Genomic DNA, 15,809 nt, shown 5'->3' with positions numbered 1-15,809 from the left:
GGAACAAGACCCTGCATAGGACCATATTCTGACCATGGCTTCCTTTCCATGCATTTACTGTTCTACTGAAGTCCGTCCACGCCAGCAAGCGCTGCAGTGCGATGGGTGTGACCAGTGGCAGCACCGAACGTGTGACACTGGTATAACTCAGGAGGATTACCGCCGCATGGTGCGGCGGTAATCCTCAGGGAAAAGAAAAAAAAAAGATTACCGAAAGGTATTAAAAGCAATCTTAGAAGTAACTGGGGAGTGTAACGTGGAGAAGCTTGTAATGGATTTCGAAATGGCGTTATGGTCGGCTGTCAGAACCCTATTACCAATGGCAAAATTACAAGGATGTGCATTTCACTGGAACCAAGCCATCTGGAGGAAGGTTCAGTCATTAGGACTAGCAGTTCCCTATATAAATCATCGTCCCACACAGGATTTTATAAGACAAATCATGGCCCTTCCTTTCCTCCCAGGAGAACATATTGAACCAACATTCAATCACCTACAATCATGTGCACCTGCGGGACCAATTCTAGAATTAATGTCCTATGTTAAAGAAACATGGATCACTGGACTGTGGTCACCAAATGAGTGGACGGTGTTTGGGCAGAGTATTAGAACAAACAATGACTTGGAGGGTTATCACAGAAGACTAAATGGCAGTGCAGGTAATTCACACATTCCTTTTTATGCGTTGGTTCCCCTTTTGTACAAGGAATCAAGTTATGTAGACGTTCAAGTGCGCCTGGTCAGGGATGGCAAACTTGCTCGTTACCAGAGAAAAAGATATAAATCCCTACAAGGCCGAATTTTTACATTGTGGAACAAGTATGAGAGCCATGAAATAACGACAGACCACTTACTAAAAGCACGTTCTAGGCTAAGTGGACCAACGACATAACTGTACTTAATTGGACGTGTCTTTGCACAGATGTATGCGCTATGTAGCTGTATGACTTAATTTTATGTAATGTCAATGTTTTACACATACTTTAACATATTTTGTAATGTTATTTTTAATACACTGAATAAATTGAATAATAGATTTTTTAACTGAATAGTATTTTTTTTAATTCCCACACGTAGGTGTCTTGTGAGCAACCAAAAATCAATGCTAGTCATTGAATTTGGCGGGAAAATGTTGGCGTTTTCTGCTAACGTAAACATATATGGCTACATGATGTTGAAACGTTATTTGTAAACCCCACCAAGGCCGGGGCTCATTCAGTCCACGCCAATAATGGGTTTAAGGTAAGCCTATTCATAATTGATTTTGTATTGCTACTGAAAATATGTTCACGTGTGGAATTAAACATAAAGATATATTAGTAGTAATCATATGAGCGGCCGGAATGACCAGGGTGGTAGGCCGGAGTGACTAGGGTTGAGGGCCGGAGTGACTAGGGTTGAGGGCCGGAATTACGGAGGGCCGGAGTAACTAGGGGCCGGAGTGACTGGAAATCCTCAGGTGGTGGTTTAACTTACCAACCTTGCTACCATGGCAACACCAACCTCTTGCACGTTCGTGGATACCATTTGGCGACCGAAGGTTAGTAATGGACGCTGATCGCAGTTTGTTAAGTAGCAACCGTTTCGTGCGAGTCCTATAAAGGACTTACAGGACTCGCACCAATGAAATGCACCCCCAGAAGGACTCTTCGTTTATTTTCTGAATTACTGCATAGTTATTTCCACGTTATTATAATGGTAATTGGATGTGTGAAGAGTAAAGCAACACTAGATATGATAGCCTGCATTAAAGCCTTTTTTCCACTTTGCTAAGGAATTGAGTGTTGGCAATATTCACCGCGGCCCCATGGAAAAACACAAGCTGCCGTGGACTGCTTCAGGTACTCCAGCTGCTCCTCTCTCACATACCCAACGCCTGATCTCCATCTCTATGGGATGACTGACTAATACATGACCTCCGCACCACCTCCATGGGCCTCTACAGAACTGACTCCTCTCCACAGCCTTGGATAAGAAAAAGTCCAGTGTTGGACGTAGCCTCTCACTAGCCTCACACGAACACCTTCACCATCTACATCTTTCATCTGACCCACGCTGCCCTCGGTGCCACACAGTGCCTGACACTGTTGAACACTTCCTTCTGCAGCGCCCTCGCCTCCACTCACACCGTACTGTTCTCCGCACACAAGTCTTTGCTCCGGGGATAAATAGTTTTGACCTGTCCACCCTACTGGCGGCGGCAGGCGTCCATCCCTCAAGACAGTCAGCTGTCATCCGCCTCACCTGTGCCTTCCCCAAGAAGTCAGGACAGCTGCCACGCCTGTGATGACACCACAGGCACTTCACCAGAGGGCACATAATTTATGATTGTCACACTGATCGTCACGGCCCTTAACAACAACACTCACATATTACGGCCAACTCTACCCCGGTAAGCATTAATGTGGTTGTATACACTTTTTGTTGGTATTGTGATACATACATTTCCTTGAAATACATCCCAGTACGAAACAATAAGTCGAGTCTTTCTCAATGAGTGAAGCCACAATCCGCGATCGCTAGGTTGGCTTGATCGGAGGCGAAGGGCGGACCTATTTTGGTTTGTAATTTAGTTTGTAATTTGGTTTGTAAAAGTTAATAGTGAGCGTTTCTCACTCAACATACATGTGGAGATGCGCCAATTATTCCTTTGTGTACAGTATAAAAATAAAAAAGTGAAGATCTAATTAGTTAATAAAAAAATTGAAAGTGCACGCACCTTTGTCGAGGCCAGCGGAATCGCCACCCAGGAGACGAGTCGGAGGTTTTAGAATACTTGATAAATGAGAGTCACAATAGTATTGCTGACATTTTCTTTGCCTTCATACTAACGAATGACGATCTTGCATGCTGTAGAAGCAACATCGGTCAAAAATAACCCCAAACACGAGTTTGAGGCAGGCAAAAAAGGACGTCCATAATTGGCAGGAGACCGCTTGGCTTAGGAATCGGTTAGGCACTATTTTCCTCCTCTTTCCACGTCAGCCTCACCGAAGTATGGCGAGGCATGACCTGCAGTGCTGGATGCTGAAACTGAGGTAAAATCCCACACCTTAACAACCAAAAAATATGTGCAAACTTACTGATAATTATCTCTATCAAAATGAACTTTGAACTCTGCAGGGATTCCCTCACATAATGGTGAAAGGTACTGACCTGCCCTACCCCTGGGGGACTCCAGGCCTAACCCTGCACCAGCTGACCCAGCCCAGACACACACAGCCCATGATGAAAGTGACGTGGTGTGTCACAGGTGTTTGCCTCGCTCGGTACCTGCTTCCCAGAGTAACATTTCATGGCCAGGTAATTGTACAGTGAGTACTTTCACCCAACAGTTTGCCTCAGTCTTCACAGTTCTGTCCATGACCAACAGATTCACATTTCTTGTATGGCGGGAATAAAATGTCCATAAATTGTTACCGTGTCGTTGGCGGACTACCTTTGAAAACAGACCCAACAATGGCCACCAGCTGAAGCACCAGCATGGCATTTTCTGTTAAACTCAGTGTGTATCACTACACCACGCATTATTTATCTTCATTTTAACCAAAGAGTGCATACCATTATGGGAATATATAGAAAAATGCATTAGTTCTCTAGTCCAGTGTCTGTGTGAATTGCATGATCACCAACCGTGAAAGGAGCGCCCTCGGGTGAGCGTCTGCTAACATGCCGCCAGACGGGAAGCATCTCCTGTGGAAGACTCGCCGAGGAAAGGGGAAGAGGCAGACTGAGCCATTAGAGATGCCGTTGCAAAGACCATCATCATCCACATCTGACCCGACACAAAGATTGGGAGTCTTCCTGAGCCACTGGGACACCAAGGCCATGGGTGACAGCAGAAAGCCAGCCACAAAATAAGAAGGTTAAGCAAAGAAATGCGTGAAGGAAGGCAGGAGAATGACCCAAGAGGCAACTCAGAGCATACAGTAGCTGAGAGGAAGTAACTCCCGCCAGCGTTGCCAGACGTACGATAATTATTGTACAAGAACAATAATTTTTGCCAGTGTACGATGTACAATGGGACTCATACGATTATACGATAATTTGGGAATTCGTACGATATTTTTTATGAAATATACAATAATTTGAGTGAAAATTAATGTTATCAATATCAGGTAATGCAAAATTTCTTACATAAATTTGAACAACAAAATAAAAACCTGAAAGTGCCAGATGTATTGCTTTCCTTACGAGACAAGTCTCACCATACGGGTGAACAACAGGTCTCGTTCTTGTCTGCGACCAGTCCGTCCGCTCCCCGAGTCCCCGTCCCATAGTCTCGTAGTCGTCAGTCAGTCGTCAGTCTCGCGCGTCGCGACGCAGGACAGGACTTTCAGTTTTCGTTAAAAATGTCTGAAGAGAAAGGAAAGGAGAGAGAGGAGGCATGTGGTGCAGTGCCGAAAAAAGCGAGACGGAAACAGAAATATAGGCCCGAGTGGGACAAACAGTTTCCGTGGGTGGGGCCTGCAAAGAAGGATGCTTGTAAGGCCATGTGCCTTATTTGCAGTGTTGAAATAACCGCCCAGCTCACAACTCTCAAGTTGCACGAAAACACTGCAAAGCACAAGAAAATGTGTGCGCCATCCTCATCCAAAATACTTATGGAGTCATTTACAAGTGCACGTGGTGATAATGAAACTAGTAAAAGTGATTCTGTTAAGGCTGCTGAAATAAGGCTTACTGCATTTATGGTGGAACACAATATAAGTTTCCGTGTGGCCGATCATCTGTGTGAAGTCCTGAAAGGTTGCTTCTCTGACTCCGCTATTGCAAAGGAATTGAAAATGAAAAGAACAAAATGTCAAAGAGTGTGTGGTAATGTTATGGCACACTCTCACAAACAAGAGCTCATTAACATCTTGAAGCAGAACAAGTTGAGCATTCTTGTGGATGAATCCACAGATATATCGGTCTGTCAGAATTTATGCATCATGGTAAGAGTGGTTGAAGGAAATGCTGTTGTCACCAAATTTTTGGATTTAGTGCCATTATTTAGTAGTGATCCTAGTAAAGCTAATGAAGGTGCTACAGCTGCCAGGTTGTTTTCAGAGATAATGAAAACATTTACTGAAAATGGTATACCTACTTGTAATATCATTGGCTTTGGTTCTGATGGATGCAGCACTATGATGGTGCCTAATAACTCTGTGAGTAGCAGGTTAAAGGAACTTTGCCCAGGAATCTTTATTATGAAATGTGTGTGCCATTCTGCCCATATATGTGCCTCTGAAGCATGCAAACAATTACCTGATGCTATTGAACAACTAGCTCATGATGTCCACAACACATTCAAGAACTCTTCAAAACGATTGGCACAATTTGTACAATTTCAAGAGTTTGCTGGGGCTCAAAAGCTTAGGATTTTATTGCCATGTAGAACGCGCTGGCTTTCCTACACGGCTGTTGTGAAAAGGATGCTTGAGCAGTGGGGCCCTCTTCAGATGTTGTTTACTGAATTAAATTTTCAACAGACGAAAACTTGTGGTAGCACAGTTAGAAGTGCTTATGAACAACTGCACAATCCATTTACCAGGCTTTACTACTGCCTCCTTTCTTCAGTATTACCAAAGTATTACCAAAAAGCTGAACCTTTTATTTCAAAGAGAAAGAGTGGTCATAACTGAATTGCACAGGCAAGTTTGTAATTTATATAAAGAATTGCTACTGGTGTACATGAACCATGAATACATTGTGAAAACCATGCTTTCAAAAGTTGATCCAAGATATCAACGTGAGTTCCTGATGCTAGAGCAGGTGTATTTGGGTGCATCTGTCTTAAAAACAATAACAGACAATCCAGAATTAAGCAAGGAAAAAAAAAAAAAAAATGAAATGTATGAGTTTCGCTTCCACTGCAGATTATTTTTGATAGTAGCAGCAGAACAGATCAGGAAGAGATTTAATTTCGGAGATGAAATCCCTTCAAGAATGCATATGCTGGAGCCAGCCAGTGTTCTAGGCATCCAGGGCAAAGTGCAAGAGCAAAGTTTGGTGCCCCTCGCGACACACCTTCCCCGAATCATTGCCCAGGATGATTCTACCCTCCAGCAACTGGACGATGAGTGGAAGAGGCTTGCCGTAGAAGATCTGCCTGAATCCATTACCAACATGGCGAAAAAGTGGACAAAAGCAATTACAACCAGCCTGATAAATTTTGGTGTGCCATAAAAACTCTGGAGGATAGTGATGGAAACCCCAAGTTTAAGCTTGTTTCAGACTTTTCACTAGGATGTCTTTCTTTGCCTCATGCTAATGCTGACTGTGAGCGCTGCTTCTCTAGTGTCAACCGTGTGAAAACAAAAGACAGAAGTATGCTAATAACAGAAACCGTAAGAGACATCATACTAGCGAAGCAGTGTGTTGCTTCCACATCCAGCAGTGACTGTACGACCTTCAAGCCATCAATCAAAGTCAATGATAAAAAACATGACATCAAGCGTGCTATATTCCTCCAATGAAGAGAGTGCCGGGGCTGCTGACGACGTGCCGGATGTATATATAGAAGAACAAGACCAGTAGTCTCCTACATAGTAAGTAAACAACTTAACGAAGTGTCCTGTAGTTTTTCTCCAATTATTAATGATATGTATTTAGGAAAGTGTTTTGTTTGTTAAGGGCATTGTTGTTTTTTTTTCATTACACACACACACACACACACACACACACACTCTCTCTCTCTCTCTCTCTCTCTCTCTCTCTCTCTCTCTCTCTCTCTCTCTCTCTCTCTCTCTCTCTCTCTCTCTCTCTCTCTCTCTCTCTCTCTCTACAGGTGAGGGAGCACACAAGTGTAGCAGCTAACAGTTTCTGTGTAATTGTCGTGGTGGTGACTTTCCTCCTCATATTCTCGTCCAGGAAGGGAAAGGCTGCCCTCGTGTTCCTCACCATCCTGTTGTGTCACCAACTGTGTTGTCTGTGTGCTTGTTTGGTGATGACTGGCCCTGCATCACTGCGCCCTCGTCTTTGCTCCTTCACTGCTGCCAGCTGTGCCCGTGGTCATGATGACGGTGGTGATGGTGATGATGGCGGCGAGCGAGACATTCAAAGGAGGGCGTTCACGTGCGTGGTGGTGAGCAGGTGATGATTGGAGAGGCACAGAACATTCAGGATGGAGGAGGAGGAGGAGCAGGAGTCTTTGTGTATAGGAAGGAGAGGAATGTAAGAGGAGAAAAGATAGATGTAGGCAGCTCTGTCATGAAAGAAGGCGGCAGAGTGCACAGGGCACCCTGGAATGTCGTGAAAGGCTTGCGGTGGTCGTGGTGTGCGTGAAGGGGGAGGGTGAGAGGGCAGGCAGAGACAACACCAAGAGTTAACCAGTGTTCTCATTCATTCTTCCCTTTCTCAGGTAAACGCTGGGACTCCCTGCCTGCTTCTGCATTTCCTCCTTCCAATGGCTTCAAGTCTTTCAACGAGGGGGAGGCTCAAGACATCGTTTTATTTATCTATTTTTATTATTCTCATTTTATTTGGCTCCTCTACAGGAACTGGCATTAAGTTGGCATTTTTATTCAAATTTTTTGTTGTCCTTTTCCAACAGCCCTCTTACATAAAAGAAAATAACTAAATAATAACAAGAAAAGCCAGTGTCTCTGGGTGGCAAAACCACTCGGCCTGGAGACAATGTGCATGGCGTGCCAGCTGTAGCAATGGAAGGAGTATTGAGGCAGTGAAGGAGTCCCTGGAGACAATGTGCATGGCGTGCCAGGTGTACCAATGGAAGGAGTATTGAGGCAGTGAAGGAGTCCCTGGAGACAATGTGCATGGCGTGCCAGCTGTAGCAATGGAAGGAGTATTGAGGCAGTGAAGGAGTCCCTGGAGAGAATGCATGGGGTGCCAGGTGTACCAATGGAAGGAGTATTGAGGCAGTGAAGGAGTCCCTGGAGACAATGTGCATGGCGTGCCAGGTGTAGCAATGGAAGGAGTATTGAGGCAGTGAAGGAGTCCCTGGAGACAATGTGCATGGCGTGCCAGCTGTACCAATGGAAGGAGTATTGAGGCAGTGAAGGAGTCCCTGGAGACAATGTGCATGGCGTGCCAGGTGTATCAATGGAAGGAGTATTGAGGCAGTGAAGGAGTCCCTGGAGACAATGTGCATGGCGTGCCAGGTGTACCAATGGAAGGAGTATTGAGGCAGTGAAGGAGTCCCTGGAGACAATGTGCATGGCGTGCCAGCTGTAGCAATGGAAGGAGTATTGAGGCAGTGAAGGAGTCCCTGGAGAGAATGCATGGCGTGCCAGGTGTATTGACAATTAATATGAAGGATAACGTTAAGTTTGTGTTTGCCTTTTTGTTTTTCCCAGCAGGAGTTGTCGCTACAAAGGCTGACTCAGGAGCAAAGCGAGCCGCCTGTAGCGCCAAGCTGAAGCTCAAGATGTCAACACGACACGTGGTATGACGGGGCCGCTGGGGGCAGGGTCCGGCTGCTGCCCGGACTGTTGTGGCGTGTACTACTGCTGCCACGACCACCTTCGGGAGGACCGGGAGCAGCACCGGCAGTGGTGTGAGCTGTACAAGCTGTGCTCCTGCTGCAACCAGCAGGCCAAGAACAGGGAGGCCATCACACTGCCCACCGCCCTGGACCAGGAGTACCGCCCCCTGGCCCCCATCATGGAGGAGCACATGCTCTCCCTGGCCAGCAGGCTGCGGCCCGTGGCTGTCGCTGGGGCCTCAGAGAGCCTCACCTTCCCCCTCACAGCCCTCTACGTGCTGCAGCAGGTGTGGCCAGGCCTGGCCACGGCACCCGTCCTTACCCTGCATGTGGTGGGGGCGGAGGATGGCCGGGAGCCCCGTGTGGCCGCCCCCTGGGAGTACTTGATGCATCGCCTGCCAGTCCTGGCCCGCCTGCATGTGTTGCTGGTGGGGCCAGGGCTGGGCGGCCCACAGGGGTGCCACAGGGCCGCGCTGTGCCAGCAGTGCAGGGACAAGGACCGGCAGCTGGTGGTGGAGTGCCGTCGTGCCCTGTACCACAACCTGCCCCAGGCCACTGCGGCAGCCACCCCCCCGCCACCCTGCGCTTGGCCTTCAACTGTGGCTTCCACGAGTGGGAGGGGGACACCTGGCCAGACTCCTTAGCCCTCATGGCCGACGACGCTGCGCCCCTTGCCTTCACCTCCTTCAACCACTCAGAGGCACAGAGGGACCTGGCTTCCCTCAGGAGGGCCAAGCCAGAGGTGCAGGTGTCCCTGGCTCGCCCCAACCCCTACCGCAGCACCCGCCCGCTGCGGGACTGGACACGGGAGGATGGCGCCCACATGTACTACACCAACCAGTACCTCACTGTGCTGCAGGCCGGCCAGGCAGGGCAGCGGGCGGCACAGGACACAGGGGAGGAAGGAGAGCAGGAGGAGGCAAGAGAGGAAGGGAAGCAGGGTGAGGCAAGAGAAGGAGGACAGATGGGAGAGCAGCACACCCTGCCAGACACCACCTAGCACCACTCGTCCTGGTCCCTGCCTGCCACACACCCACAGTACAAACCTGTGTTCACTTCCCACACTCCACCAGTACAAACCACAGCCTGGCAGGTGTGGCTCAACTCTCCACACCTGCACAACACAGATGCCCTTCAAAATACACACACTCTTCATCATCATCATCATCATCAAGTCACTCACCATCACACACAAACCAGAATCTCCTTGGGGCAGCACACCTCAGCATTCCACATCCAGCATCTTTCTACCTCTGCCACACTGCCACATCTCCACCAGTGTTCGTGTTCTCAGCTTCACCATGTCTTCTGTGTTTCTTCGGTGTTGTGTCTCATAATTTGCTAACAGTTTTAACTCCTGTGACAGCCTCTAGCCCCCAACAGCTCAGATTTCCAAGAGATCATAGCACAAGGCCAATATTCTGTAATGCTCTGCTCTCATTATGACTGTTTTCCAAGGCCACAGAGATTAGCCAGGTTCTCAAGAGTGTTTCACCTGTTAATAATGTAGAAATGTGAATCTGTCACTAGAACTGTAAAAACACCTTGAAAACATGTGTCACTTCAACTAGACCCTTTGGAAAGTAGTGGAGGTGCAGTGCTGAAGTGTTGCAGACTATGGCCCTAAAGACTGTGACAGGAGACAAGCACAGTAGTACATAAGAACATAAGAAATAAGGGAAGCTGCATGAAGCGACCGGGCTTACACGTGGCAGTCCCTGTATGAAATATACCTACCTATTTCCACCTATCATCCCCATCCATAAACCCGTCTGAGTAGTAGGGAATGATAGCAGTGTTCAGGACTTATGAACTTCACTGTACAAAACCATTTCATTCCATAGCAGTTTGTTTACATGTACCAGCGTGCCTTAGGGACACGTCAGCTGTCTCAACACAGCACAAGGAGAAGTACAAAGGAAGAAATTGGTGTTTGAAAATTAATGAATGAGCGAATGAATGTAGCAACGAAGGGAGGTACAAAGAGAAGAGAGGCGATGATTTTGTCGTCTCGATGTACAAAGAAAGACGACTTGGTGTTTATAAATTGTGAAGATGAGGGTGGGAGAGGAGAATGCTTGACTGACTTTTAAGAATAGACACTTTGATAGTACAAAGAACAATGAAAAAAATAAAGAAAAAAATGTTTCACTCTGCATAACATTTTTGAGAGAGAGAGAGAGAGAGAGAGAGAGAGAGAGAGAGAGAGAGAGAGAGGTAAGGAAAGACACAGTTAATTTAATGCTTTAGTTGTCAGTTTAATTAGTGCACAAGGAAGGAAAAGCAGAGTTTGTAAGATTAGATAAACAAGTTGATTCAAGTAATTATTTGGCTTGTCTTACAGTTTACACAATTGATCATTCTTTTAATTTACTATTCTCATTAGGATTACTTTTTTGTTATGTTTAGGGAGCAGCAAGAGTCTGGAGGATGAGATAAACAACAAGGGATTCAAAGATTTACCTTGTCTTGTAATGTTACAGTTCAAGCCAGTCTGTATTTTGTCATTTTCAATTTGCTTTAATACTCTTCCTTCAACACACCTGCCTTCTCCCTCCCCTGAGACACCCCACCCCTCTCTCTTCATAGCTCCCTTTCCTCTACACTTACAAGAGCTGTGTGACCACTGGTGTCCGGCTCACTCACCTCTCAACAGAAACTGTGCACAATTGCCGGAAAAACTGGAGTGTCAATGAAAAGATTAATTGTCGACAGTATGAAGAGAGGAAAAAGTGAAAAGAAAAAAGAAGGTGAGAATTAATTGTCAAAAGTTTAAAGAGAGGGAAAAGAAGAAATGAGAAAAAAAAATATTAAAAGCACAAAACAGGAAACGTGTAAATTGACGAAAAAGAAGGTTAATGAATATATTAACAGAAAAGAGAAGCGAAGGTAAATGAAAATAAAAAATGACATAATGAAAATATTGACACAAGGAAAGAGAGATAAATAAAAGGCAAGATAAACAGATCAAAAAAAGATAGTGAAAATATTGCCATAAAAGTGAAAAACAAAGGGTAAGATAAACAGATGAAAAAAATGAGTGGTGCCAGAAAAGAAGAAAAAAAGACAAACAAATGAAGAAAAAGTAAGAAGTGGAATGATTAATTGCCGAGAATTTAAAGAGAGAAAGCAAGTTATAATAATAAATAATGTATAAGAAATATACATTAATGCATGAAAAAAATGAGAGAGAGAGAGAGAGAGAGAGAGAGAGAGAGAGAGAAAGAGAGACAGGAACTTTAGAATAGACTCTTTGATAGCAGTACAAAGACCAACCCAAAAAATAAATAAATAAAAAATAAAAAAATGTTTCACACTCCACATAACATTTTTGAGAGAGAGAGAGAGAATGTTGTACATCACCTGTATTAAGTATTTGTTGTACTGAGAAGGGAGCAATACTGTAGATTGCATCCCTGTTAGTTCAGTACCAATGAGACAACCTGCTACTGTGTGCCAGGGTGATGAAAATGCTGAACTTGTGTGTGTGTGTGTGTGTGTGTGTGTGTACGTGTGTGTGTGTGTGTCAGGGTTTTTATACTGTGAAATTAATTCACTAGTTTTTTTTTTGTGTGTGTACTTCTTTCCTTTTTTTTTTTTTTTATGCATTTAATTTCCCAGTCTACTGTAATATATATATATATATATATATATATATATATATATATATATATATATATATATATATATATATATATATATATATATATATATATTTATTTATTTATTTATTTATTTATTTTATTTCGTTTATTTTTTCTTCCGTATAACGGAAGACTGTACAATGTAATGTGTTCTTGGCCAGTAAAGTAAAATAAAGAACTGAGGCCGATTGACTGATAACACTTGTATAGAGAGAAGAGAAGAAACAAGTGAATAAAGAAATATGAGATTGATAACATTAGTATGCACAGAAGAGAACAAAGGAATGAATAGAGAAATACGACAGACATTGATAACATGTCTTTTTGTATCCTGAGAATTCTGCCTGTGTCACCCTCGCCACACTCCTTGTACCACTGAAACACCTCCAGCAGGTGCAGCATGTAGAGGCACAATAGTACATGCAGCAGCGTCCAGCAGAGTGAAGGTGCACGGCAGGGGGCCCCAGGGCTCTGTGCTGGGTCCCCTGCTCTTCCTAACTGATACAAAAGACACGACGCGCATTACACCACCACGCCAGACGCCCGTGCTTGCCGAAGCACGGTTCCTGAGGCTGGGCGCCACGCAGAAGGCGGCGAGGTGCAGCGCCAGGGCCAGGCAGGACAGACTCAGCCCCACGGTGCTCACCCACCCCAGTGCTGCCGAGAACTTGCGTACAGACCCGTACACCAGCACGCCCCCCTCTGCGCCCTCGTACTCCCCAGCGTGGTACGTGCGTCCCTGTGCCGGCACTTGCAGGGACCCGTCCGTCTGCCTGATGAACTCTGCCTCAGGCGGCAGCACCCCGGGGCAGTCACCGAGCCCCTCGCCGGCGGCATCACCGCGTGTCGGCGCCGCCTGCAGAGTCTTTGTCCTGGCAGCTGTGCCTGGCCCCGTGGTGGTGCCTGTCCTGGCAGCTGTGCCTGGCCCCGTGGTGGTGCCTGTCCCGGCAGCTGTGCCTAGCCCCGTGGTGGTGCCTGTCCTGGCAGCTGTGCCTGGCCACGTGGTGGTGCCTGTCCCGGCAGCTGTGCCTGGCCCCGTGGTGGTGCCTGTCCTGGCAGCTGTGCCTGGCCACGTGGTGGTGCCTGTCCCGGCAGCTGTGCCTGGCCCCGTGGTGGTGCTTGTCCCGGCTGCTGTGAAGAAAGATCCCAACTTTCCTGTCCTTGGCGGGCTCCTCGCATGGTGCACAGCAGAGGGTGCAGAGATGGGCAGAGACGCTGCAGAACAAAAGATTTTCCTGTGCTTGCCAGACTCTGTCCCGCACATTTCCCTCCACACTGGCCAGTGAATCCGACAAAGTTACTGCCGCTGTGGTCTGAGGAGTCTAGCAGCATCATGAACACTCACACCGAGTCCTGGAATCGTCGGGACAATCCACACACACTCGTACTGCTCATAGCCATTGCAGGAGGCACACACAATGTTGGTTCCTGAATGCGTGGCTACCCTGGTACACCGTGGCTACGTAAGGCTGACAAAAGACACGCTGGTGTTCCTGCGCCTCAGGGCCACAAGTCGCCACTAACTCAGGATCACACTCTCTTGTGTAGTTCTTCACATCTCCGGGAGCTACAGAGGTCAGGGAACAAGGCCTGAAGGACGAGGGACCATGGCTAGGCTTCAAAATGCCTCATCTTCCCTCACCAGAGTCAGAATCCCCGAACACAATACTGTAGTCTTCGTCATCTGGGGCGCTGATACTTGAGGGGCCAATCTGCACACTCAAGACGAGCGAGCCACACGCGTAGGTGGGCCAGGTCCTCGCCGCTACAGATGGCACAGTGGTGGTCGATGTAGGTGTGAGCCGTGGTGGTGCTGGTGACGGGGAACAGGCTGCCACTACCGCCAGGGGTCTTGTTTCCCTTCAGGCACAGCGCCAGCACCTCCTCATCGCCCCAGTCCTCCGAACACTTGGTCTTCGCGTACGCGGGCGTGGGTCCAGCAACACAAGTATGCGAGGCAAAGTTCTTCATTTGCTGCGCCTCGTCGTAGTGGTGTGAGTCACGGCAGCAGTCCCCGTACTCCCTGCAGGAGGCGTCGCAGCGGCACCCTCTGTCTGAGAGCCAAGGCACGGCGCAGGAGTGGCGGACGGCACAGTACGGTGCCGCGGGGCCCTGCGTGTTGATGGCAGCGCCCTGCGTGCTGACAGTGGCACCCTGTGGCACAGTGACACATCTTCCTTTACGAAACTTATCATCCGGGCGTGGACAAATGACCTTTCTGCAGAGATCAGACTCCAGCTCCAGCACTTCCTCGGGGCCACACCGCTGGAGGCTGACCGAGAAAAGCAAAGTGGCGGTGTTGAATGGTGTGGAGGACGTGGAGTCCCATGACCTGCGTGCACAACACGAATGGGTTCTGCAATGGCAGTGTGGCAGGGAAGGGATGCTGAGACAGCCACATCAGGCGAGATGGCGTTCCACGTTCCGTCACTGAAGTACACGATGTGGTGGTCCACACTGTCGAAGTAGACGCCGTCGTAGTGGTCTGGTCTGTACAGCGGGCGCCTTGCGTCCTCACAGACCAAGGAGAACAGCCAGGGATCTAGCCGGGTGGGGTCTTCACCGTTACAGATGGCGCAGTAAGCGTTGACATAGGTGCGGTTAGTAAAGGGGTTGGTGTAAGGGACTCCCATAAAGGCGTCAGGAATGGTCGTGCCTCTGAAACACTGCGCCTGCACCTTGTAATCCTGCCAGGCCGCCCCACACGAGGCAATCATGAGCGCCAGTGATTCATGCGTGCCTTGCCGTGATGTACACTGCACACACACGCGTTCTTCAAGGGGCGTGCTGGTGCTGCTGTGCCTGGCGCCGTCATATCCGGTGTTGTCATGATGCGAGGGGCACAGGAAGGGGGGACGAGGGGGAGGGAAGTTTGCCCCGAGAGCCAGCACTGCCAGCACCAGCACCACCACACTTCCTGCCCACATCACTGCTGGCGTGGGCTGGCGGCGGTGCAGTCCCTGCGCCACAGGCTGTCAAACAACAGCAACACTGCAACACAAGAGTCGGTGCAGGAAGCCATCAGGCGCACAAGTGGCAGTCCCTGTACAGAACATGGCTGCAGTGTTCACTTATTCACTTTTCATTACTTAACTTTAATAATTTTACTTAACTTCCCAAAATCCACTTTTTTTTTTTTCTCGCTCTCGCCAATCCATTACCTCTGGAAAAAAAAAAAAAAAAAAAAAACACTGACCTGGAGCCTTTGGAAAGTAGTGGAGGTGCCCCACAGAGGTGTTGCAGAATGTGGCCCCGCCAGAAGAACAGCTCCACACACTGAAGTTCTCACTGTGTCTCCCAGCAAGGTGGCATCAGACCCTTATCTCCCCTCATCCTCTCTCTATTTCCTGTGTCTGTATAATGTCATCTTGGTTGTCCCTAACTCCTCTGCTACTGTTTACCTCTTTACTTCATCACTCACAGCTGTCTTCAAGTGGTACAGGGGACACAGCAAGGGTGACTAAGAGGGGGTCTGGTGGAGGTCTTCAAGTGGTACAGGGGACACAGCAAGGGTGACTAAGAGGGGGTCTGGTGGAGGTCTTCAAGTGGTACAGGGGACACAGCAAGGGTGACTAAGAGGGGGTCTGGTGGAGGTCTTCAAGTGGTACAGGGGACACAGCAAGGGTGACTAAGAGGGGGTCTGGTGGAGGTCTTCAAGTGGTACAGGGGACACAGTAAGGGTGACTAAGAGGGGGTCTGGTGGAGGTCTTCAAGTGGTACAGGGGACACGGCAAGGG

The 15,809-nt window shown here is 47.8% G+C and overlaps 3 protein-coding genes across 3 annotated transcripts; 2 read left to right on the top strand and 1 right to left on the bottom strand.

Moving 5' to 3' along the window:
• Positions 1 to 4,135: 4,135 nt before the first annotated feature.
• LOC135095857 (uncharacterized) lies at positions 4,136 to 7,195 on the top strand. Its single transcript, XM_063996999.1, has 2 exons — positions 4,136 to 4,937; positions 6,052 to 7,195. Exons 1-2 carry the CDS (start codon positions 4,353 to 4,355, stop codon positions 6,169 to 6,171), a joined length of 705 nt encoding a protein of 234 aa, XP_063853069.1. The 5' UTR covers positions 4,136 to 4,352; the 3' UTR covers positions 6,172 to 7,195.
• An 877-nt stretch (positions 7,196 to 8,072) lies between these two features.
• On the top strand, positions 8,073 to 11,360 carry LOC135095858 (uncharacterized). Its single transcript, XM_063997000.1, has one exon. It carries the CDS (start codon positions 8,392 to 8,394, stop codon positions 9,070 to 9,072), a length of 681 nt encoding a protein of 226 aa, XP_063853070.1. The 5' UTR covers positions 8,073 to 8,391; the 3' UTR covers positions 9,073 to 11,360.
• Positions 11,361 to 12,454: 1,094 nt separating this feature from the next.
• Positions 12,455 to 15,344, bottom strand: LOC135095875 (uncharacterized). Its single transcript, XM_063997019.1, has 2 exons — positions 15,269 to 15,344; positions 12,455 to 15,063 (listed from the first exon to the last, which is right to left on the bottom strand). The coding sequence occupies exon 2, from the start codon at positions 14,997 to 14,999 to the stop codon at positions 14,040 to 14,042; it is 960 nt and encodes a 319-aa protein (XP_063853089.1). The 5' UTR covers positions 15,000 to 15,063; positions 15,269 to 15,344; the 3' UTR covers positions 12,455 to 14,039.
• Positions 15,345 to 15,809: the final 465 nt, after the last annotated feature.

This window comes from Scylla paramamosain, unplaced genomic scaffold (assembly GCF_035594125.1).
Source record: "Scylla paramamosain isolate STU-SP2022 unplaced genomic scaffold, ASM3559412v1 Contig2, whole genome shotgun sequence".
In the NCBI taxonomy this organism is placed as follows: Eukaryota; Metazoa; Arthropoda; class Malacostraca; order Decapoda; family Portunidae; genus Scylla; species Scylla paramamosain.
Note: the sequence above shows the minus strand (reverse complement) of the source record. Positions and strands in the feature narration are given on the sequence as shown.